We start from the raw sequence: 26,365 nt of genomic DNA, 5'->3' as shown, positions 1-26,365 counted from the left end.
GGTTAAGTTATCCAACATTTTGAACTCTACTATTAGTTTTACATATACAGTAGAGGAATTGTGTACTAGAGAGAGGAACCTTTGTACGATAATTTCTATTTCAAATATATGGGTCGCATAAAATCGATCCTCCGATTTTTTTCCTGCTACCGATTTGTAGACAGAATCATCCGAATTTTTTACTTCATAATTTTATTTGTCATAAATTTCTACTACTATCAACTGAGGTCATAATAAACAGTTATCAGAATATATTAATTCATAATATCTTCACTAAGATATTTTTGTACTCATAATGCTGGTTTTCATATTTCTTTTATTCATAATCATCAATTTCAATAGACTTGTTAAACATAACATTTACACATCGATACAGTTTTTTTTACGTTAATTTAACGTTAATGCGATGTAGGAACTGGACTGAAAGTTTTCATATATTATTATCAATATGAAAAATTAACGATGATATTGATGCACTGAAACAAAAAACTTCAGTTTGTATTTTCGATATGGGTTTTATTTACGGGATGACCGTATAAGTAACAAAATTCGGAGTTGAAATAAAAAATATAAAAAGACTCCAAAAACCAATCTTAAGGCAGTAGTTTGGTTGTGTTGGGGTTGCAGTTCTAACCTAACCTATCCTATTTTACTGGTAGTACCTAGTTTGGTTCTGAGGGGGTCGCAGTTTTAACTTAACCTAACCTACAATTCTGACATCTACTAAAAGTTATAAGACAATTGAGGTTAAAATTCATTTAAACTTGATTTGCTGACGAATTGTTTTTTCATTGTTACTTATATCTAAAGTGGTTAAATAATGTCTGCAGTAATAACATCCAACAGATGGTGATTGCTTCGCCCATTGATGGCGTTGTAGTTTATCACATTATTTTTCACCAAACGAAAGCAACGCAGGCGTATGATAGTGAAGTTTATAGCTACAAATAAGTCTGCTTTAAAAATATATGATAATGGAGTATTATGAGTACAAAACAGTATGCTTAAAAAATGTATGACAAAAAAAAAAGGAGTATAAGAGACATTTATGACAATTGCCATTATGATTTTAAATGATTCGGAGCTATGTATGATCGGTAGTAATAGTGACTAAGTATTAATAGTAAGTATTGACAGAAAATTGTATGACAAACATTTTCGGAGTTCCAATAATCGGGGTTGAAAATTATGCCAACTTTGGCGCAACCCAAATGTATATGTCGTCAATTTTTTTTAAATATGGAGAGGGTTTCATGTTGAGGATAAAGGTTAAGTTAAAGTATCAAACTAAACTTATTCAATTGTATTACTAACTCAATGATCCAAGTTGGTCGAAAACTAAGTTATTATTATTATTATTAAAACTAGATGGCCTTGAATACGTACCATACGTACCGTACCGTAATAAATAAAACAAACGTAGTCTTTAAAAAACATATTTTAACAGTAGTATTAAAACTGGTAATCCATCATTTTACCGATAATTGTTTCATCGGTTATCGTTTCCCATAACTCTATTTGCAGAATTTTTTATCACTTAGGAATCATTTATTGAACTTCGTTTCATCGCTCATACAATTGCTCGAATTACCTTTTACACAAGATTCAACTCATCGAATTTTACTTCATCATTTTATTTGTATATCGACATAGTCGTTCATCGAATCTCCTTTACTATAATTTTGGTTCATCGTAAGTTTAATTTGCTAAAATTATTTTATCACAGAAAATCGTTTCACCAGAGTTACTGTACTTGATAATACGTTTCTATGATAATACATTTCATCGAAACACTCTAATTGAATATAGATGGTATAACATCATGGGTGCCAAGTGCTAAAAAACATTTGATATCTGCGAGCGCACGAAGCGAACGAGCAAGACGGTTCGGAGAAGAGGCGACTCGGAAAGGTTAGGTTAGGTTGGATGTTACGTTAGGTTATATTATAGTAGCCCGGATAATATTGCTTCACAAATGATCTTTGCTGTTGGATTCTTAAATAGAGAGTAACTGTGTATTAACTTACGACTGTCTGCAATATATTTTCTAAACGTGCTGCAATAATAACAAATGCATCGTTTGATGAAGCGTGACCGCGATGAAACATTGTTCGTAGCAATAATAATATATAGGACGTACCGTCTGTGAATCATGTTTCGATAACTTGATAATTCTATGAATTGTTACGCTACGATTTGAGACAGATTCGAAACGATTTGCGATGAAAAGTTGTTCGATTATATAAAAAGCAATGAATTGAAGATTATGTGATTAGAATAAAAACGGTAATGAACCCATTAAAACTAGACACTTCACAAAAAGTTTTTGAATTATAATGCCACATTACTATTTTAGCTATTCCATTTCCATTACATTAGAAATTGGTTGCCTGCTACTATACAAACTAGTACTGTTCGATAGTTTATTCTTTGATCTAAAATAAATAAATATTAAAGTCAATAACATTACACAGAGAAGCGCTGCAAGACAGGTTGCAATGAAGTACAACGCAGACTTGAGGTCACTTGAACTGCTAACATCGGTTGTCTGAGACGCCATCTGATTATTTCCAACGTTGTTTGATTTTAAATCATCCAACATACCTTTAAACTCAGTCCTAAGCGACTCTCTTTGTTCTACCAACATCCCAGACAGTATTTTTTCAATATCTTTATCTTTTAGCTCTGTGCCAATATAAGATTTGTCTCCTGCGGAGTCGTTATTATGCTCTTTTAAAAACTTTTCAATATTTCCCAAATACCAATTAGTGCCATTGTTAATTTCCATCAGCTTACTGAGAAAGACACTATTTGCTGCTTCGGATTTATTAAAAGCATCTACGAAATGTTCGATGGAGATAGACACGTCTGTAAAATCATTTTTTTTATTTTGCTCCTTCGTTTCATTACGATTTAATAGTCTTTCTACTGTTGCTCTAAATTGTTCAATAGTGCTAAGTAAAGTAGCTGTAAGTACAGTTGCATTACTGTTTACTGAGGAAACATTATCAAATTTAATCATACTTCTGCATGTTATTCCATCAACATTCTCTGCGTGATAGTTCTCATTTTTTGCTGTAACTATTAGCCCGGTGCGCTCTTTCTTTTTTAAATTAGTCAAAGTATCGCATGATATTAAATTACCTCCTATCGATATTTCTTTTATGTTTGCTGCAGCAAACTCACTAAAATCTATGTCATCTATTATATTATCGTCAAGATATACTTTTTGGAGGCGAAGCGTGTTATGAAATATGTTTGCTTTCAAATTATTTAAGATGTTACTCGATAAGTAAAGGATTTGTAGGTCAACTAAACCATCCAGTACGCCGAACTGCAGAGACGTTAAGTAATTATTGTTCAGCTTTAATATACTAAGAGTTTTTGAATCACTAAAAGAGCCGGGTTGAATATAAGATATCTTGTTATGACTGAGATCAACCCATGAAAGATAACGCAACTTTTGAAATGTCGTTTTGTCAATGTTTCTAATTTTATTCCACGACAATTTAAGCCTTTCCAGACTTTCAATCTTAGATAATTGAACTGAATTAATATCAGTTATATCGCAAAATGAAACATCCAAACCAGCAATAGATGTATTTTCCACATTTCCAAATGCAAATTTTGCTGTATCATTGTTGAGTATCAAGTTGCGTGTAGGAGTATTAGAAAATATTGATGAGTTAAAAACCATATTTTCATTAGCAGATATAATTAAAGTCCGAATAGTTTTCAAAGTAACAAAAGCTTCGTCTTTGATTTTTACAATGAGATTCTGCTCTAAATTTAACATATGTAAGTTGGCCAAATCTTTAAACGTTTCCTTTGTAATAAATCTCAATCTATTGTTGTTTAAATAAATTTCTGTTACACTATTTATCTGTGTATTATTTATTAAAAATAATTCTATTTTGTTAAACGATAGAACTAAAATTTCTACAGATCCGGTCCCATTAAATGTGTTGAATTCTAAGGTTTTTAGATCACCATTAGACACATTAAAAAGTCTTAAAGAATCCATTCCACTGAATGCATTGTTTTGAAGGCTATTTATATTTGTATATGTAAGATGAAGTTCAGTACATGAGGATAACCCACTAAACATTTGCGGTGCGATTATATGCGGCAGCGGATTTTTATTTAAAGAAAATGTTTCTACATCGTTTAAGTCTTCAAATGACAATGCTTCAATTTGTTTGATGTCGTTATTTGACAAATCAATTTCCTTTAAAGATACAAGCCCTTTGAATATAGTTTGGGTGATGTTTTGGATGGAATTGTCGTTGATGTAGAGATAGGAAAGATTCTTAAGGTCTGTCATATCAAACTCTATGTCTTGTATTTTGTTGTGTGATAGATCTAGAGTTGTCAGAACCTCTAGTTTACTGAATGATGTTTTGTGAATTTTAGATATGGAATTGCTACTAATGTTAATTAATTGAACTGTACTATTTAATCCATCAAACAGATTGGGCCCTAATTCAGTGATATTGGCTACACTTAAATCAAGTTCTTCAACGTAAATTCCTTGAAAAGTGTTCTTTTTCAAAGTACCCGATAATTTATTGTTTTGAATGTTAAATTGAGTAATGGTTTTACCTTCAAAGGTACCTGGTTCTAATTCTGAAATGCTGTTATAAGACAGATCCAGTAAACTAAGAAGAACATTTTTTTCTAGTAGTACTTTCGGAATTGTTTCTATTTTATTATTACTTAAGTTCAAATTCCTTAACTTAACCAATAAATTAAATGATGAGCTATCAATACTTACTAACCGGTTAGAACTAATATTTAGAGTATCTAAAGTAGTCATCATGTTGAAATTCTTCTCCTCAATAGCGGATAAATTGTTATTATCTAAAAACAATTCTTTTAAATGAACAAATCTCGCAAAATAGAGACCGAGTTGTGAAATTTTGTTATTTGAAATGTATAGTGTTTCTAGTTGTGTTATACCTTCAAATGTAAGAATATCTACACTCTCAATAGAATTATGTGACAAATTCAGATGTAACAGTTCAGGACATTGTCTAAAGTAATTATTAGGAATACTTTTAATGGCGTTGTGACTCAAGTCAATAGATGTTATTTGGCTCACACCTACAGGTCCATCTCCAACTTCTAAAGTCGCTATTATATTGTGAGATACATTGAGTTGTTTCAAGTTTGTTCTCGAAAAAGCACCTAAACTTATTGATTCAATGGCATTTTGTGAAAGATCGATTGAAGTTGCTCTCCGTAAGCTTGATATGGCGGCCGGTACTGTGGTTTCATTACTATTTACAAGTGACATTTGTATGATGTGGTCTGTCAAGATATTAACAGCACTGTATGGGTTGAATTTTGTTGCTGTGTCAATTTCTGAAGCATATATGGAGATATCGTAGTCTTCGTCTATTCGGACTCGTCGATAGCTGCTGTACTGATAATCGTAAGACTCATGTCTTCTGCATTGCCAATCCCGTACCAAGGATACCGCTAATTCCAAATCTTCAAGGCAGACTACCCGACCCGTGCATGGATATGTACCAAGACTTTCTAAAAAACAGCTGCCGTTCACTGAACTCATTGTGAGAAGTATCGCCAGAAGTATCGTACCTTTCTTCAGATTATCTGTAACATTAAAGAAATTACAATTAAAAAACGTAGAAATTAAAATTGATTACTAAAATACCTAGATCGCATCGCTAGTTGTAAACCTTCCTATTATATAATATAACAATAATAATATAGCCTTTTTGTTCCAAACTGGTAGTTTTTTATTTTTGTGTATGTTATTGATTATCATAAAATGTCCCTCAGTTCGGTGTGTCTTTTGACATAGGCCTCCTCCAACTGCCTCCATTGGACTCTGTCAGCTACAACTCTGGTCCAGTATGGTCCCAGGGTTAGGCGGAAATCATCCTCCCATCTTCTTATTGGACCTTCCTCTTATATTATTTATATTTAGGAAACCCATTAAAATTTATTGCGTAGTTTAAAAGATCTCATCTAAATGTTCATACACATATAGATTGTTTGTCATTTGTAACTAAGGTACCCTTTACATCCCTGTATTCTTCTATTCTTTTTTTTGTATTTTTTCTTTAATTGTTATAGTTTTTAAATATTTTATTTGTAATTACTTTAATTTGAAAAATGACTTTCTGCCAAGTTTCTTGCGGCGCATTCTTCTTGGCAATGATGGTCTTTCCGAAAGCGCTGGTAGTTTAAAAAACCGGCCAAGAGCGTGTCGGACACGCCCAAAATAGGGTTCCGTAGCCATTACGAATAAAATAAGTAATATTTTTCTAAGGATTTCGTATTTTTTACGGAATCTTCCAAGTTTAGGTGTATTTTATACCTTAGGCTGCTATTTACTCTTAAACTACTAATAATTCTTAAGCAAACTTAGCCGTTATAGTTTTTTTTAAAGTTTGATATATTTACTACCATTCTGAATTTTTTCAAATTTTTCCACCCACCGGTTTAAATTTTAGAGGACGCTCGATTTTAATGAACATTTTCACTTTAAAGTTGAATATTTTGCAAACAAATCACTGAATCGAAAAATCGTTTTAGCAACCCCCAATGATTTTAAAAGACCTATCAAACGATAGCCCACACTACAAGGTTGGATGAGAAAAAAAAATCACCCCCACTTTACGTCTATAATCGTCGTAATTTTTATTGTACCATTATGTGGGCATAGTTTACGTACATATTCGTGCAAAATTACAGCTTTCTAGCATTGATAGTCCCTGAGCAAAGCCGCGGACGGACAGACCGACAGACAAACTGACATGGCGAAACTTTATACCATTTTGCTTTTGCCATTTTGGCTCCGGAACCCTAAAAATGACTTGTAAAAGTGCCCATTGCGGCCTATTTACTGAATAAATGATTTGAAATTTTTAGATACCGGGTTAGCTTGAAAAGATCCCTTTCAAGGATAAGTCCGCCTTTGTACCCTTATTGTTTTTTTTGTGTTTTATGTAAAATAATGTATAGGTAACATACACTATTCGTAATCATTTTAGTGGTTTGCATTTAGCAAATAAATGATTCATTTTATTTACTTTTTTATTAAAAAAAAGGTTGTTTTTTTATACAATTAAAAATAAGTTGTGTTTAGAAATTTTATTTTAATTGTTAACTTTTATTCTTTTGACCTCACTAGCTCGAAAAGTTTGTCGTTCTCTTTCCAAATCCGCGTGGAAAATTACTTTTTCCCCGCTTGGACGGAATAGTTTTTAGAGGCTGCAAAGTAAGCAACAGATGAACGAGGCTGACCCGAAGGGATTGCGTTTCGGCAGCTATTCCGTTTCATTCAGACACCTTAATAAGATCGGATTTTAGTTTTATTACGTCTTGGTAGAAACTAATATATAAAACCTCTACGGTAAGTATGAATTAGAACAAGCATAAATTAAAAAGAAAAAATGGAAAAGTAAAAACGCGCAACAACGGACTTTGCACACGCTAAACAGCGTGCCTTAGGTACGTGTTTTTCACAGAAATGTTAGATGGAGACTCGATTTTCTTTCGGGACATAATATACTATTTAACTAACCAAAATGAAAAAAAGATGGTACTTATGATAAAGTTTAAAAGTTTTAGAGAAAAGTCATATTTCATGAATTCGGATTTTATTTTTTCCTGGATTTGATATTTGATACAATGGAATTTTTTTAACAAAACTTGCCCCAATTGCGCTATTAGATATGAGTAACTATAGAAAAAAATTGCTCCTAATAATAAAAGGGCACTTTTTCTTCCCTTATCGGTTAAGGCCTTTGTATGTTAGTTTTCGTAGTCAAGATAAGCAGCGCATTCTTCTTGGCAATGACAGTCTTTCCGAATGCGCTGGTAGTATAAAAAAGTGACATGTAAAAAAGCCCTTTGCGGCCTATTCACGGAATAAGCAATACAATACAATAACGCTTTATTGAACACCAACACCATTGTAAACAGTGCAGTACACTGGTATATAGAGATTTTACAAGGTAAGCATTAGGTGGCCTACTACTACTAATAAATGTTTTTATTTTGATTTTATTCGGTCATCTTTTTCTTTTCATATTATTTTTTTTTTTTCTTTTTTTTTAATGATTTCATACGCCGACAGGCACATCGTAGTTTGTCAATAGTTTGTTTATTATACCTAATTATCTATGTTGACGAAATAAATTAATTTGTATTTATTATAGTTACCTACTTCAAAAGCACCTTAAAACTATCACATTTATGTCTTAGCAAGACTTAAATAATAATCAATACATAACTTACCCATTTTCGTAATAGTCTTCCCATAAGTCAAAACAGTAAATAAAACAATTACGAACTGACAAGTTATTGAGTGATACAGTGTGACCACTTGTACTTGTAGTTATTTGTTGTCTGTATTTATGCGTTGTCACCGACTGTTCGGACAAAACTGATGTCCGTTGTGTCTCCATGAACATTATCCGAGCCTTATCATAATTCAATGTGTTCACAGGAACCCGGGCTAATTTTAAGCGCTTGATAAGGCACGACTTAATATTTTAGTCGTTGTAATGTAACACTGTACTGAGAAGACGAATAATAGTTATTTATGATGCGAGTGCGGAAAGTGGACAATTCTTATCGAGCGTCGGTAATGAGCTAAGCGAGCTTTGTGAGCCGGCACGGGCTTTGATTTGTCTATGTTTAAACTGCATCGAATAACTATAACCTTATACAATTCATAATAAGAGGAAACAAGTGCACCAACTTAATACTGATTCGAATTATAAGGGACCTTGCACACGACTTTTTTGATACGCGCACGCGCGTCCTCTGCGCGATTTAATCGCGTTTTTGGTAGATTTTGTACTTATTTTTTTAAAGAAGGTAAGCGATGTTGACGTGTCATTTCATTCAAAAACACTTGAAAAATAAATCACTGCAAATAATTAACAATTAGCAAGGGCATATGACCATTTACATGCTTTTGGTATTATAAGTAATAGATACTGGTTTTGAGAAAACGTTTTTAAATGAAAAGACCCGTCAAGATTGCTTACCCTTTTTCTAATGCTAAAAAAAACGAAGTATAGGGCGCTTCCACACTACTTTATTTTGATCTCGTTTGTATCGATACAAAAGTAAGTCGAACGCTCAGCTAACGCAAGAAAGCCAGCATTTTAACCTTACACACGATCCTTGCTTTTGTATCGATACAAACGTAAGTCGAACGCTCAGCTAACGGAAGGAAGCCAGCATTTTAACCTTACACACGATCCTTGCGTTTGTATCGATACAAACGAGCGCATAAAAAAGCATCGTGTGTAAGGGCCCTTAAATATAATGCATTATATTTTTCCCGCGGTTTCACTCACATTGAAATCAGGGTAGTGCCTAAAGATTTTTTATAGGTAAGCGTTTAGCCCTCTTGTGCTGAGAGGAGGCCTGTGCCCAGCAGTAGGACGTATATAGGCTGGGATGGGATGGAGGATGCGTTTAGTTATTATTCACTCCTCATGTTCTTAAAATGTTACTTTAGTCTCTGCATATCGGGACTAAAACTCCTTTTTATTATCTAGGGATTAAAGTATTTTTTTTAATTTAGGTTGAAACCTCTAACCATCCAACACGGTGTTTGTGAATGGCGGATTTTTAGGGCGTGGAAATAACGTCAAAATGACAACTGTGCAAAAATATTTAAAAAATACACGATTTAATTTCGTGAAACAATTAATCATTAAGAATATGATCCTATATGAATTCATTTTATTATGCATAGTCCAATAAGTTAAAAAAAAAAAATTGAAACTTTTAAAGCGTCACTTCATAAACAATAAAAGAAAAGAAAAAACCGCGCAACATTTTTTTTTTGCTATTTGAATTTTGAACAGATGGCCTGTCCATTAGTCGAGCGTACGTTTTAAACAGAACATTGTTTTTTTTCCTCGCATTCCAAGGGAAAAGTAGTGTTTAACGCGAGACTAAACAAGCATAATGCCACTCGAACTATAGCCACCCTCGCTCTGCTCGGGTGACTAAACATCTCGTGTCATTATGGCTTGTTTTATTCCCTTTTTGAACAATCTGCTATTTAACCCACGACGCAAAAAGAGGGGGGTGTTATAAGTTTGACTGCTGTGTTTCTGTCTGTGGCACCATAGCTCTTAAACGAGTTTACCAATTTGATTGCGGTTTTTTTATTTGAAATCAGGTTTTCTAGCAATGGTTCTTAGACATTTTTGAGATATTGAACTTTGAAGTGACATAGTCAAGGGTTTTCCAAGTTTTTGTTGGTTAGGTTATTTATAGGTAGCGTTAATTTCAGATAAAAATAAATATTGTAATATTATTTAGCTGAGCTGAGCTGAACATTAGCTGAGTTTGCTCCTTTTGCTGCAGGACAAACTACTAATAAAGATAAATAATAATTATTAATTTTAACTCTTTTTTTAAATCAGTGCTGTACTCGTACCTATTATATTACGTCGTGTATTGTTTTTATTATTGTACTATTTTGGCAAATAAAAAAACTATTTGCTTTCTTTCCTTCTTAATGAAAAACAAATAGCGTGTTTTGTGGTATCTTGGTGAAAGTTTTATCACTTACTAGTGATTACTTGCGGCTTCGCACGCTTAAATCATTAGATACTGTAGTTGAATCGGAATTCCGTGATTTTACAATATTGCGTCGTGCTTTTCAGTGATGCACCATGCCAAATTTCATGACTATAAGCTCAGCGGTCATAGTTTCGAGACTTTATCCCTATCCCGTAGGATTATCGGGATAAAAGTAGCCTATGTGTTATTCCAGATACCCAGCTATCAACATACCAAATTTATTCCAAATCCGTACAGTCGTTTTAGTGTAAAGAAGTTACAAACAGACACACATACAAACTTTCGCATTTATAATATCATCATCGGGATCCTTTCGACTGCCATAATTTTCTAAGTCATAATGTACTGTTAGTCATAATTTTTGTTAGTCCTAATTTCTTTCCCTCTAAAACCGTACATTTTTCATACATTTTTAAATGGTCATACTGTAGAACTCTATAGGTTAGGTTAGGTTTGTTTTATAACAATATAGACGACCAGGTGGCCTAATGGTTAGAGAACCTGACTACAAAGCTTGAGGTCCCGGGTTCGACTCCCGTGTCGGGGCAGATATTTGTATGAAAAATTCTCGGATCTTGGGTGTTTAATATGTATTTAAGTATGTATCTATCTATATAATTATATTTATCCGTTGCTTAGTACCCACAACACAAGCTTTGCTAAGCTTACTTTGGGACTAGGTCAATTGGTGTGAATTGTCCCGTGATATTTATTTATTTATTTATAACAATTCTGAAAAATAAATGGTTTCACAGAAAAAAGAGTTATTTCAAACATTACATTATGACTAACAATTTTCGACCAGTTGACATAGACTCATCACCATCATGAGCCGAAAAACGTCCACTCCTAAACAAAGGCTTCCTTCTCAGAACGCCACAATGAACGAGAACTCTCCATCCAATTTAAAACTTATGCATTATCCTATATGGAAACCATTGCTTTTTTTTTCGAGATAAAAAGTAGCTATGTGTTAAGCTACAGTATAAACCATCGCTGTTCCAAATTTAATGCAAACCCACCAGACGTTTCGCCGTGTAGAAGTAACAAACAAAAACTTTCGCTTTTATAATATTAGTGGGATTAAGTCTTAGTATCACAAGATGAATCCGTAATATTTTGTTTTAATGCCAGGGAGTCCACCATAGCAAAGATATTTATGTTACCTAAACATCTTTAAATATATTTTCAAGTAAAACTACGTCTAAAAACTAAATTTTACACATACCAATTGTAAGTTTATTCAGGGTTTGGGATTGTTTTTTTGGAGTCTTTTTGTATTTTTTATTTCCACTACAAATTCGTTACTTTTACGGGTATCCCGTGAAACCATATCGACAATACAAACCGAGACATGGATCCACAGAAAAACCAGAAAAAGAGACCAGCGCTGGTAATCGAACCCAGGTCCTCAGCAATCCGTGCTGCGTCCCACCGCTGGTCTCTTTTTCTGGTTTTTCTGTGCAACTATGCCCTAAATATACTCGTTAGTTAGACGATTATAGGTCCGCTCCTGCTGACTCGAGCTGAGGCACCGATTTCAGACTGGAAGAAAATTATTTTCATGGTTTTTTTGTAGTAGGTTCTATTTAAGTTATTGAAAGTACCTATTTTGAATAATTGAACTGTATGTGTAAGTTTATAAGTATAAAATGTTTCTTGCTATACCCTGCCAGGGTCCATGTGGCGCTAATAAAGAAGAATTGAATTGAGTTGGTGTCCGTTAGTAAAATGGTGATGGAGGAAATAAGTTCGTCGTGTGTGAACATTATACTTTACTTACATACTGGTATTTATCTATAGAGTGTATGTCAATACCATTAACTTATGATCTGTTAAGTTTATCACTATTACCACAACACTGTTCTTTGTGTTCACACAGTGTCATTTATAAAACTTCTGTCTAATCGTAATTTTATTTAATCACATAATCATATTTGAACACCGTATCTGTACAGTCATGCTAACTGGATCACGACGTACCAGGGTAGAACCTTTTCCTAAGCAATTTAGCTATGATTTCATGAGCCTTTTCAAAGGAAAAGTCATTACGATTTTCCCTATTAATTACTGCGATCTCACTATGACGTTTACTGTGAAATGGTTCTATGGTGGCTCATGAATTAAAGTCCTTGACCGTAAGTGATTCAGTTTCTTTGACTGCAGGAACTTGATTAGAAAAAAACCGATAAACACAGGACTCGTAGAATCCTACTAATATTATAAATGCGAAAGTTTGTGAGTGAGTGAGTATGTTTGTTACTCCTTCACGCTGAAACGGCTGGACGGATTTGGATGAAATTCGGTATGTAAATAGCTGGATATTTGGAATAAAACAAAGGCTACTTTTTATTCCGATTTTCCCACGGCATAGGAATAAAATCTTGAAATAACAACCTTAGGCTTAGTCATGAAATTTGACATGATTGTTTTAATGTAACGTCAATGAAAACCACGATTTAATCTTCGGGAATACCCACGGGAATTTAAAAAAATCCCTAAGTTTCAATTCAGCTGCTGGATCTAATGATTTACGTGGACGAAGCCACGGGTAAACACTAGTTGCTCAATAAGGTTTTTAAGCAAAACCGGGGTTTCCTAGCGAGTTTACCTAATGGCTTCTCAGAGACAAAGACAGAGGGCTCGGACCTACCACGAAGTAGAAACAAACATACACACTCTCATACAAACAAAACGCAACAAAAATACATCTACACACATAATATAATATACACAAGCAACCGTACATTATAATCCATACTATAATATTATAAATACGAAAGTGTGTGTTTGTATGTTTGTCCGTCTTTCACGTCGTAACGGAGCGACGGATCGACGTGATTTTTGGCATAGAGATAGTTTATGGGCCAGAGAGTGACATAGGCTACTTTTAATCCCGGAAAAATGCACAGTTCCCGAGGGAACAGCGCGCGATAACCTAATCCCATGCGGGTAAAGCCGTGGGCAAAAGCTACTACGATATATATAGCTCTCCTGGCCGATTTCAGCTACAGCGACTGCTAAACTATTAGACGAGAGGGCTAAAGTTGTTCGCCCGTTCATGTGCCCTTAAATGACTGCAATAGCCAATTTTATTCAAAGACGTGCGCAAACGGTGGCAGCACGTAAGGAACTAAGGACACTGTCAACGTAGTGGCAAAAGATGGCTGTGGGTGGCTTAGCCTTGATAGCGTCAAGTTTCATGTCCAGATCGGACCGCCTCTGTAACTCGAACTCAGTTATTGTGACGGGCATATAATACACGTCTTAAAAAATATAGGCAGTGGGTTCATATTTACTTATCCAACTGTATCGTAATAGGGGTCCTTAAAACACGATTGTGCATGGTTTCCTGAAACGAGGCGTAGCAGAGTTTCATAAAAGGATCACATGATTGTTTTAAGGCCTAATTACGTACAGTTGCATACAATATGTTATCTACATCCATATATTAAATCCTCTATCATGTGTTCCGCGAACGATTGAGAATGACCTGCATTGCAACAAGAACTAGGTATGTCTGCCGCCGCGAGGTATATGTGCGCGCCCGACGACGACCTGCGCCTGCTGCTCCACGCCACGCTCTACGCCTACGAGCACCGGTACTATAATGAACATAACGATACAGATTTCTGTATCAAATTGTATCTTAATGACCATTACGATAGAGCCGTGTTGATTATAGAATCCAATGTCATAATGCTGGTCAATGATCTATGGTTTTTGAACGCACAATGAAGGATTTATTATATGGGTGTAGATAAACATATAAATAAACTACGATAAAGCTAATTTTATAGACGACCAGATAGTCCAGTGGTTAGAGTACCTGACCACGACGGAGTTGAGGTTCCGGGTTCGACCCCCGGTCGGGGCAGATAATATTTGTATGAATAATACAATACGAATGTTTGTTTTCGAGTCTTCGGAGTTTAATATGTATTTAAGTACGTACATATCTATCTATTTTTGTAAGTTTCCTTCCGTTACCTAGTTACTTTGGAGCTAGGTCAATTGGTGTCAAGTGTCCCATGATATTTATTTATTTTATAATATTAGTAGGAAAGTAGGATATTTACTTTTAACAGTTCGCCGTGAATGACGCTGTTTCTAGCTTTATTTGTGGTTTTAGTTTATACAGGGTGCTCCGGGAGACGTAAGCAGGGTCAATCCTACACCCTCAGGAATTCATATACATCGTTCACAGTCATATACCTATTTAAGTAAAGCCCCCCACACTTATAATTGCAGAATGACTATGCACTTAGTAGGTAAATAAATAAAATAATACTTTTTGCTATCAATGTAAAAAATATATAACGTTAATTTCACTAATTCTGCACTGGTACAGTCACCAGCACCAATATCTAACACAACAAGCGTGCATAAATATTTAAAACGACTCTATTTCTAGGGCCGGAAGGACGTGTCAGATATTTTTGCATGCGCCGCTGTGGCCGATATTAATGCTGGTGACTGTACGATATAGTAGCCTTTGCTAACTGAATACGATATTATTGGTTCATTAGAAAGAAGGTAAGGGATCTTGACGTGTCTTTTTATTCAACAGTTTTGAAAAATAAGTCGCAGCAATGTAACAATTAGCAAGGACATAAGTAAGTTAAGATTGGTTTTTTGAAATCTTTTTGTATTTTTTATTTCAATTCCAAATTTTTACTTTTACGGTCATCCCGTAAAACCTAAATTGAAAATACAAACTGAAATATAGATGCACAGAAAAAACAGAAAAATAAGACCATCACTGGTCCCATCAGTGGTGTAGCGGTATAGCACGCGGTACGGATTACCGAGGACCTGGGTTCGATTCCCAGTGATGGTCTTATTTTTCTGTTTTTTCTGTGCATCTATATTTCAGTTTGTATTTTCGACATAAGTAAGATCATTTACATTCTTTTGGTATCATAAGAAATAGTTACTGTTTTTTTAAACGTTTTTAATACCTAAAAAGACTCGTTAACATTATTCTATTTCTAGTGTCAAAATAAACGAGGTATACGAAGTGCAAACTTCGTATCTCGCCGTCCCGCTTACGCTTATATTATTTTATACGAGAGCGAGAGGGACGGTACGATACGAACTTCGAACTTCCTAGTACTTCCCCTGCTCACGTCTTCCGAACCAACCTGCATTCCCAGATAAAAGCACTAATAATAGAAAACTTAATCATATGCGCCTTCGTGCAAATGTTCATTGAGATTAAGTATCACACAATAACCTACGGCTTTGTTTCAAATCGTTTTGTTAGCTGACAACACAGGGCTGTACTTTATGGGAAATCCCCCATTCGTAGGTATTTCGATTGTGTTTTTGCATCAACGGAAATAATTTATCAGAAACGCCTACTAAACAGATAAACATAACTTTATTTAGTCCCTATTTATAACTGGACTGGCCGAAAGAGGGCTATATTTTACGAGAGTATTTATTTTATACATTTATGTTATTTAGGTACCATTACATATTGTAAATAACAGCATTGTAGAATAAACAGGAAATAAAAGGAGTATGTAGGTCTGTATGTACATTTATTTGATCCTCGCTGGAGCCGTAACGGCTGGAAGGATTTTAACACATCTATGAGGTATCAATTAGATTCATCATAACTGTCAAACTGACATATAGGGTATGTACTTATAATATTTCAATATGGCGTCTGCGAAAAAAAATTAGTGCGTGATTTAAAAAAAATATTGTAACAACATGGGTATCAAAGTAAAAAAGTGAAACCGTCTCCAAAAAAAATAAAAAAATAGCAAAAAATGGAACCGACTACAAAAACTTTTCTAGGTACCTACTAGCTCGAAGTCGGTGCCTCAGCGCGAGCCAGCAGGAGTGGAAGAATAGTCGTCTACCTCACCTACATACTATGGGTTTCAATCCCTCCTGTTGGGTCGTGTTGAGTCATCGAATTCGAGCTAGTAAGTAGCTAGAAAAATATTTTCAAGGTTTTTGTAGTCTATTCCATTTTTTTGTTAAAAAAATACTTTATTTCACACTTTTTAGTGATTCGTAGCCAAAGAATATCTCACAACGATTCCATTAAGCCCAATCACGGCTTAGTTACATTGTTTTATAACAGAGTTCCGTTGCCTACCTTCCAGCTTCAGCATCAGATCAGTTCGAAAGAATCATTAACTTTAAGCTTCTTCTTAGTCGCTTATCTAGGTAAATTAATCATGATCATTTATAGATGCGCGAGCATTACTTAGCTTTGACGAGTTCCATTGGCCATCTACGGTATTTTTCATCAGGTCCAGTTTACCAAAAAATACTTTCTGAATGTAAGTGCTTTTCTTAATGCTACAAATGCCAAATATGCCATAGGTGTGATTAAAGTATACTTTAATAAATAAGATGATGCACTGAAAAACCAGAAAAATAAGACCAGCACTGGGAATCGAACCCAGGTCCTCGGTATTCCGTACTGCGTGCTATACCGCTACACCACTGCTGGTCAGATGTTCTTTCGTTTTTAGTTTTTTCATCGTGTAACAACACTATACGTATTGTTAATTAAAAATCAATAATCAGAATATTGCACGATGTTGATCCCAATCACGTCCCCACAAATCATTCTGTAGATCTATATACATCATTAGGTAAGGGTCTATGCATAGTTTTTAGACGTAAATGAGGCGCGCTCAAACGAAATTCAGTCACTTTTATACATACAGCTTTTTGAGATTTTGTGGAGTCTTAAACACGCGTCATCTGCGCCTAAAAATATGCCGTGTACAAAGGTCTTAAAAAAAATGCAGTGTTCCATATCAACATTATATATTAAAACATTTTAAAGTCTTAATCGAATCGAATACAGCCAGACTATAAAAAAACATTTAACAAAACATATTCATATACTTACTCCTTATTTATTAATAAACTAACTTAATATAAAAAATAATTCACTAAAACTATTGTTTTCCCTCTCTTCACAAAAAGCCTTCTTCACAATAATAGTATATTACTATAGAGGGCGGGAAGTTGGGGGTTGCCGGCCAAGCAGATATAGACTAGGATAGGGATGCGAGGCCGGCAACCCCAGGTTCCGGCCGAGGCTTGTGTAGTCTTTTCTCAAACATTACATGAAATAAAAAAAAAAAAAAAAAAAACAAGAAATGCAGCTGGCAGGACGCTAGTATGGCCGCCCTGTTGTGTGGCTGCTGGCGGCGGGCGGCTGCGGGCGGTGTTGCTGGGCGTGGGCCGCGTGCGTGTCTCAGAGCGCGCGTTGAAACAAAAGACGGTCGCATTGCCGGCCAGCGGCCTGCAAGGTTGTATGAAATTTCTTTGCAGGCCGCTAGAGTGACCGCGCGCAGGCTTTGTAACACAAAGTCAATATTTCATGTCATGTTTGAGAAAAATAATATATTTAACCGATCTCTGATAAGTTTCTCATTTTTTTGTGACAAATGTCTGTTATGTCGTTTCTGTTTATTCAAACATAATAGAAAGAGACGGCATTACTGGCATCAGTTACACAAAATACCAATAACCTATTAGATAGATAGACTCTAAACATGGCAAACATGGCAACTCCGCAGAACCCTACAAATTGGAGTTATCCATAGCGTCAGCTATGTGACGAGTACTGCAATTATAAGATCGGTTACTAGAAAAATTTATTTTAGATTGATATAATTTGAACAAAATGAAAGCAACTAAAATTACTAAAATCAACCCTACGCAGATTTCAGTAAACATCGGTGCCTTTTGCGTACTTTCATTTACATTAACTAGTTTATCATGAACGGGCATTTTCGTTGTCAATGTGGAAGAACCAATTCTGGAGTTTATTTTTTCGATTTTACTGTCTAGATCTATCATAATATTTTGTTTTTCAACAGCTATTGTTTCTTCTAAAGCCTCTTTAATTTTATTAATGTAAGGAATCAGATTTTCTGAAGTTGCGTTGTCTTTGACGACAGCAAATGTGGATTTGACTGTCTGCGGTGCTGTGGAGTCTTTTGAAGAAAGTACTTTTAATATTTTACCCAATAACAAGTTTGTATCGCTATTCACATTGATGAGCGTCGAAGTCATGTTGCTGACAGAAGACAACTTCGCTACAGAATCTAAAATGTTTTGGTTCAGTTTTACTTGTTGCTCTGATATATTCGCTACGTATGGAGCATCATGCGTTATAGTAACAGATTCCTTGACCATATGTTCTTGAGAAATATTAAAAAGTATATTCCTTATATCAATTAGCAAATTATCAGACTCATTAGATGTTTTTGGTTTGGAGCGATCAACATAGCTGTCCTTATTACAAGTTACTCCACCTACGTTAGGGTTTGTTTTGTCACTGGTTATAGCAGTAATAGTGAATTCAAAAGATCCTTTTTTTAAGTTCACTAAAACTTCACAAGGCAATGGATTACCTCCAATGCTTAGTGTTGCCAAACTGGTGCCGGAGAATTCATATGGAGAAATAGAATCTATTTTATTATAGTCCGCAATAAGCCTTTCCAAATTTTCAACATCGTATAGTCTACCATTATGCAAACTTTTTATGTTATTATAAGACAAATCTAAGGTTTTCAAGTATATTAGACCGTGAAAAATTCCATAATTAATTTCTATGAGGTTGTTGTGTGAAATATTTAAATAAAGTAAATAAGTATTATTCATAAAAGCACCTGGTTGAATGGAAGATAAATTATTGAAGCTCAGATCAAAATTCTTTAAAGCCCTCAAATTAGAAAGAGCACCTATTTCCAGTTTGGACACTGCATTGTTACTCAACACCAGGGTCTCCAAACGATGAAATCTTTTCAGGTTTAACTGTGTGACGTTGCGAATATAAGAATGTGCAATTTGTACTTCTGTAACAGGAATTTCTGCTATTTTCTCAAATGATACATCGGATTTCGTTCCTGAAATATACAACTTTTCAAGATTTTCAGCTTTTTCAACAAATGATACATCAAATGCTAGGTCTTTATTATAGGACAGATCCAAGTACCGTAAATCTCCAACACCGTAAAATATTTCTTTGTTAAGAGTATAAATACGATTATGAGAAAGAATTATTTTAGATAGGACGCTCATCCCGTTAAACAAAGTACGAGAAATTACTTGCAGTAAGTTATTGTTAAGGAATATCGTTCTTAAGTTCGTTAAATCTGTAGTATTTACATCAAATACGCTTAGCTGGTTATAGGACATATCAATAGTTTGAACGTTGCTCAAATATGATAGTGAATTAAATTGTAATTCTGTTATGTTACCATGCGAAACGTTTAACTTGTCTAAAACAGTCATGCCAACAAACGAACCATTGTCTAGCCGCGTTATCAAACAATTTGATATGTCAAGACTAGGTAATAGGTTCAAACCATCGAAAGTTCCTTCTTCTATAGACCCAGTAAGAGGATTGTCTGATACTTTTAAACTCGATAGTTGTTCCAAGGACTTAAAAGACTTTGATTCAAAGTGTGCTATGTTGTTGTGGGACAAATCAAGAAATTGAAGTGTCGAAAGCCCTTTAAAATTGTTGCTTGAAATTTGAGTTATTTTGTTGTGATGCAAAGATAACTTTTCAAGTCTTAAAAGATCATCAGTCACGATGTCGAAGTTAATTAAATCGTTATAAGATAGATCTAGATCTTTCAAGTTCGGTAAACTTTTGAACGAATGATTACTTAGCAAATTTAAATTGTTATTATTAAGCAGTAGCGTTTGTAATGATACAAGACCAGTGAAAGCATAATTTTCTATCGAGTTTAGATGTTGACCGCCTAAATTTAGTTCTTGGATCAGAAAACCTTCAAACCAGCCCTTCTCGATAGAACCTTGTAGTTCGTTGCCTTCAATGGAAAAAACTACGATATTTTTGCCTTTGAATGCATACTTAGGCAATGATTTTAATTTGTTTCTTGCGAATCGCACTGCAGTCAATGCTGTGGCATTAATAAACATTCCCTGGTCAATACTTTCTATTAGATTATCTTGTAAGTCAATAGACTTCAATGACGCCATATCGTCAAACACATTTTTTTCGGCGTATTTTATTGAATTCGAATTTAAAGAAAGATACTGTAAATTATACAGTTTTTTGAAATTATTCACTTTTAATATCTCTAAATTGTTATGACTTAAATCTAGAATGGTCAGTTCTGTGAATCTGACCAGGGACGAATTTATTTCCGATATATGGTTGTAAGAAAGATTTAAATTCAACAATTTTCTAATGCCTTCAAAAGACAAGATGTCCAATGCGTAAATATAGTTATGTGACAAATCTAAAAATTCTAAGTTCGCCAAAGAATCAAATATTGCCTCTGGAATGTTAGCTAGATAATTATGAGATATGTTCAATGTTTTCAGTGCTTGAAATTCATGTTCTCCTGGGGTTACTTCAATATTGGTAATGCGATTGTGGGAGTAGTCCAAATATTTTAATGCTGGCAGCTCGTTAATGTTTGATAACTTTGCAGTAATCAAAATATTTCGTGATAGTTTTAATATGGCCAAATTTTGCATTTCTTGTAGACGAGGGACAAATTCATAGTCATTGTTTTCTAAATCCAACGAATAAATAAAAGGTAATGGATTTTGGTAACTTCTTTCAAATCGTGGAATAGTGGAATATAATGAGTCAAAAGTATTATCACCATTTTCATTTTCATATTTGTAGATTATGTAAAAAGGATTCATCTTTCTACCATGCCTTGAAGAGTGAATTTTTTTATTTAGGTCACATATTTCACTACTGTCAAATTCTAACGACGATATGACATTCCTGCAGTACCACGGATCACTGCATTCTCTGATATAATCGGATGAGTAGTGAGATTTTCGTTTGCACCCCACTTCTGGAAATGGTGTCAACGTAGCTTCTGGCAATTGCGAGTAAGACTGTGCCACCATACATATAGCTATAACTACCTTATCTGAAACAAATAAAATAAAATATTTGTTGTTACGTTTGTCTAAATAATACGATTGGTTTTTAGCAAACAGGACGGTATAAACACATTTTTTTTTAATGCTGCACCGGTATGAATAGTAGTGACCAATAATAAAATAAGTTAATTATATATAATCCCACTAATATTATAAATACGGAAGTTTGTAAGTCTGTTTGTTTGTTTGTTACCTGTTCACGTCTAAACCGCTGATTCATTTTACATGGAAATCGGTGTACAAATAGTTTACGTCCGGAGGAAGTACATAGGATAGTTTTTTTCCGGGAAAATTACATAATTCCCGATAGCGATAAAAGAATTCTACGTAGACGGAGTGGCCGGCAACAGGCTAGTTTAGCTCTAAAAACGGGTTAATTTTCAATCATCACGTTATCAGTTAACTTGGTTTTTACTTAACATTAAATTCGACGATGGTTTTATATGCTATGTAATGAAATTTACAATGTAAGAGAGGGACGCGTAGGGCCTGGCGTGGCGTGTCTGGTAGCCAGAGGTGATCCAGACGGAGCGTCTACACAGCGAGTTCAAAGCGGCATGTCTTACCAGCCAGTACCGTTTCTAGATCTAAGATCACACAATTAGTATCTATTTCCATTAAAAGTAATTATCACCGTCGTCTGGCACCGAGATTCCATAGGGTCGTAGATCCTGTGTTATACCCACTTATCATAATTCACCTGGTCGCAAACCAACGCAATGCAGTACCCTTAGTGTAAGTTTTCGCTTACAAAATACGTCTCGATCGCGTTCGCGTTAAAATCTCAATTTGTATGGAGACACGAACAGCGCCTCTAGCGGAACGCTTGCGATGTTCGTGTTTATATGGACAAATAGAAATTTTATTTTGTAACCGAAAACTTACACTAAGGGTACGGATTCATTCATTCCTTTAACTTTAACGATAAGACGGCGACAGCTATGAGTAGTTTAATGGCTTACTAGCTGTTGTTTGCGACTTCGTCTGCGTAGATTCGGTTATCGCTCTCCCGCGAGAACTATGCAATTTTTCGGGATAAAAACTATCTTATGTACCTACCTATCGACTGGTCTAAATCGGTTCAGCTATTAAGACGTGATGAGGTAACAAACAAGACTTACAAACTTTCACATTTATAATATTAATAGGATTAATATAGGCCAGTTTAATATAATTATAAAACTTACACAGAATAAAGTCCATCGTCGCTCATAATCTTTCCGTTTTCGCAGTAGGTATCGCAGCACTATAATGCTCTAGAAAATAAACAAAACAAACATGAGGAGGAGGCTTAAAATTTTGCACTGAAGGCGAAATTTTAAACGTTATGGAATAGTAGTGTTTCTAGCTAGTACGAACATTCTAAGGATCAGACTTTACGACAACTTTTGACGAGCTTTACAGTGAAAGAAAACATCGCGAGGAAACCTGAACCAACCTGTGAAGCAATTCAATGGTTTGTGTGAAGTTTCCGCGTGGGAACTACTGCCCAAGCCCTCTCATTCTGAGAGGAGGCCTGTGCCGAGCATTGAGACGTATATAAACTGGGCATGATGATGAATATAAGAACATTCATGTTCAAAATAACAACATTCACTTTACCCGCGATTTAGCACGCGTAATCAATTAGAACCGGCACTCGAATTTAATTCTGGGATTTTGCAAAAATTCATCGTCATCAACATATCAGCCACAGGATGTCCATTGTTGGACATAGGTCTCCCCCATAGACCTCGTTGGCACGATTGGAAGCCGCCTGCCTGAATCCACCGCGAACCCGCGACTTTAAACAGTACCTACCCTTAGTGTAAGTTTTCGGTTACAAAATACGTCTCGATCACTTTCGCGTTAAAATTTCAATTTGTATGGAAACATGAACATCGCAAACGTTCCGCTAGAGGCGCTGTTCGTGTTTGCATACAAATTGAGATTTTAACGCCAACGCGATCGAGACGTATTTTGTAACCGAAAACTTACACTAAGGGCACTGGTCATCTGTCCGCCTCGTTTCCAAAAACCATGCCAAACAGGACTCTAGTCCAATGGTTTAAACTTAAGAGATTATGGGGCTGTTTCACCATCCATTGATAAGTGTTAACTGACGTTTAAATGTGATGCCGTCTCCGTCTATTCGAACATAACAAATAGAGACGGCATCACACCTAACCGCCAGTTAATAATATTGTAAATCTGTTTTAAAAAATATATATATACCTACCTCGTTGAGTTTCTTGCCGGATTCTTCTCAGCAGAGGTTTTTCCGAACCGGTGGTAGCTTTTTTTGACATTCATAAGTGCTTGTTATAGCCTAAATTGAATAAAGATATTTTGACTTTGACTTTGACTTTAACACTAATCAATGGATGGTGAAACAGCCCATAAATCCCGATTCCGGCCCGGGATAAAAATTGTAGTAAGTACCTAACTATGTGTTATTGTAAGATAGTACGAGTATGAGTCCTCCAGCTATTCTACATACCAAATTTCATCGATCATTTCATCATTTTTTAGCGTGAAGGAGTAACAAATATAACACACACAAACTCACAAACTTTCGCATTTATAATATTAGTAGAATAAACAACTTACCGGGTTAAATTTTAAAGTAGGTATATGAACTTTTGCCCACTGACAAGCGACTTCAACGAGTGTTTAGCGCAGACGTACTGTTACGAATAAAGCGATAAATATCGCCTACTTCGTAATAGGGTTAGGCATATTTTGTGCAATAAGCAGAACCATTTTGTTTATGCATGTAATACGTATTATGGTTAAAAATCTAAAATTAATTACTTACCTACAAGCTGCTGATAAATAAATGTAACATTTTTTTTCCTAGTCCATAAATAGGGATCGATAGTCGATATTTGCAAACTCTTTTGGTTACTAGCCTGTACCCCCGCGGCTTTGCTCGCGTGTACCTACTCTACCATGAGATTTGGCAGTTTACGAAATTCCCATGAAACTCCCACTAATATTATAATTGCGAAAGTTTCTAAGTCTGTTTATAGGGTTCCGGAGCCAAAATGGCAAAAACGGAACCCTTATAGTTTCGCCATGTCTGTCTATGGATGCTAGAAAGCTGTAATTTTGCACGAATATATAAGTAAACTATGCCGACACAATGGTATAATAAAAAACGAAAATACATTTTTTTTAGGGTACCTCCCATAGACGTAAAGTGGGGGTGATTTTTTTTTTCTCATGTAACCCTATAGTGTGGGGTATCGTTGGATACTTCTCCAACCAATCAATCCATTAGGGGTTTACCAAGACGATTTTTCGATTCAGTAATCTGTTTGAAATTTGAAAAAATTCAGGATGCTAGTAAGTATATCAAACATACAAGGAAAACTATAACGGCTAAGTTTGCTTGAGAATTATTAGTAGTTTTACTCTTAAATAGCTGCTTAAGCCTTAGGTGATTCTCACTCATAGTCAAAATACCGTAAACGGGACTGCGGGAGTGCGGGTAGTTCGAAGAACTCGCGCTGCTAGGCAGACTTGACACCCCACACTTTAGTCTACTCGTGACCACGGCAACTGTAACGTTGCCGAAACGTCGAGGTAAATATTACTCGTGTAAAAATAGCGTGATAAGTCCCGTTTATGGTATTTTGACTATGTTCTAAGCCTTAGGCTTGTAAAATCCTCGAATCATAAAGCTACCAGATTCTGTTATTTCTACTTTAAAAAATATACACCTCTATGATCTAAACTAGCCTTTACCACCGGCTTTGCACAGGTAACCCATTTTTAGCACTTTCATTGAAATTCTGGGATTTCATTATAAATCCCGTGGGACTTCCCAAAAATTACTTGTATTCATTAATGTCCTCTACATCCTGGTAGTAGACATTTTGGAATTAAATCCTAATCCCATAGGAATATCAGAATAAAAAACCGGCAAAGAGCGTGTCGGAAACGCCCGAAATAGGGTTCCGTAGCCATTAAGAAATAAATTAGTAATATTTTTCTAAGGATTTCGTATTTTATACGGAGTATTCCAAGTTTAGGTATATTTTATACCTTAGGCCCTAAGGAACCCTATTTCGGACCCTATTTGGCCAGTTTTTTAAAGATCCCTAAGTGGTAGGTACCGCTCCGGCAACACTGTCCCAGGAAGCTGGTTTCATATACTTTAGTCTTGCTGCTTAACTATTACCTTGAAAAACGTCTATGCACCTGTGTTTACCTACTGCTTCTTAAATGTTGGTGTATTATTACCTTTTGACGTCCAAATCGCTAAACCGATATAAATAATATTCGGTATACAGACAGTATCTTTTTTGTTGGAGAAACCGCGTTGTGAAGATATTTTTAAACATCATAAAAAACACGAATTAATTTATTAAGTAATAAGAATAAAATAACAGATTAATAAAACATAACACAGTACAAATCAAAATAAATCAATACCTATTACTAAAAAAAAAACAGTTTTTATATAAAAAGAATAGTTTTTATATCGGAAAATTACATAGTTCCCGCGGGATAGCGATAAAATGATTGTACGCGGACGGAGTCGCGGGCAACAGCTAGTTCTCAATAAATACAAGGTTTTTAAGTTGCAAGAACACTCGTGCCAAATTTTGCGTCTCTAAACTTCCTTACATTAAAATTACCTACCGAAAATACAAACTGAGACATGGATGCACAGAAAAACCAGAAAAAGAGACCAGCGCTGGGAATCGAACCCAGGTCCTCAGCAATCCGTGCTGCGTGCTATAACCCCTACACCACCGCTGAGAAAACTGAATCATGCACCCAGGTGGAACCGTTTCACATTCATTTTCGCAATGACTTTATTGGCAAATGTTATGATATCAACATGACATTAGTAGCGCAAAGG

The 26,365-nt window shown here is 35.1% G+C and overlaps 2 protein-coding genes across 2 annotated transcripts; both read right to left on the bottom strand.

Annotated features, from left to right (window-relative positions):
- Positions 1 to 1,422: 1,422 nt before the first annotated feature.
- Positions 1,423 to 8,467, bottom strand: LOC141434726 (uncharacterized). The gene is made up of 2 exons (XM_074097166.1): positions 8,272 to 8,467; positions 1,423 to 5,616 (listed from the first exon to the last, which is right to left on the bottom strand). The coding sequence occupies exons 1-2, from the start codon at positions 8,273 to 8,275 to the stop codon at positions 2,357 to 2,359; spliced, it is 3,264 nt and encodes a 1,087-aa protein (XP_073953267.1). The 5' UTR covers positions 8,276 to 8,467; the 3' UTR covers positions 1,423 to 2,356.
- An 8,901-nt stretch (positions 8,468 to 17,368) lies between these two features.
- Positions 17,369 to 24,198, bottom strand: LOC141434580 (uncharacterized). The gene is made up of 3 exons (XM_074096998.1): positions 24,103 to 24,198; positions 22,701 to 22,769; positions 17,369 to 21,500 (listed from the first exon to the last, which is right to left on the bottom strand). The coding sequence occupies exons 2-3, from the start codon at positions 22,714 to 22,716 to the stop codon at positions 18,151 to 18,153; spliced, it is 3,366 nt and encodes a 1,121-aa protein (XP_073953099.1). The 5' UTR covers positions 22,717 to 22,769; positions 24,103 to 24,198; the 3' UTR covers positions 17,369 to 18,150.
- Positions 24,199 to 26,365: the final 2,167 nt, after the last annotated feature.

The sequence above is a fragment of the Choristoneura fumiferana genome, chromosome 14, assembly GCF_025370935.1.
Source record: "Choristoneura fumiferana chromosome 14, NRCan_CFum_1, whole genome shotgun sequence".
NCBI lineage: Eukaryota > Metazoa > Arthropoda > Insecta > Lepidoptera > Tortricidae > Choristoneura > Choristoneura fumiferana.
Note: the sequence above shows the minus strand (reverse complement) of the source record. Positions and strands in the feature narration are given on the sequence as shown.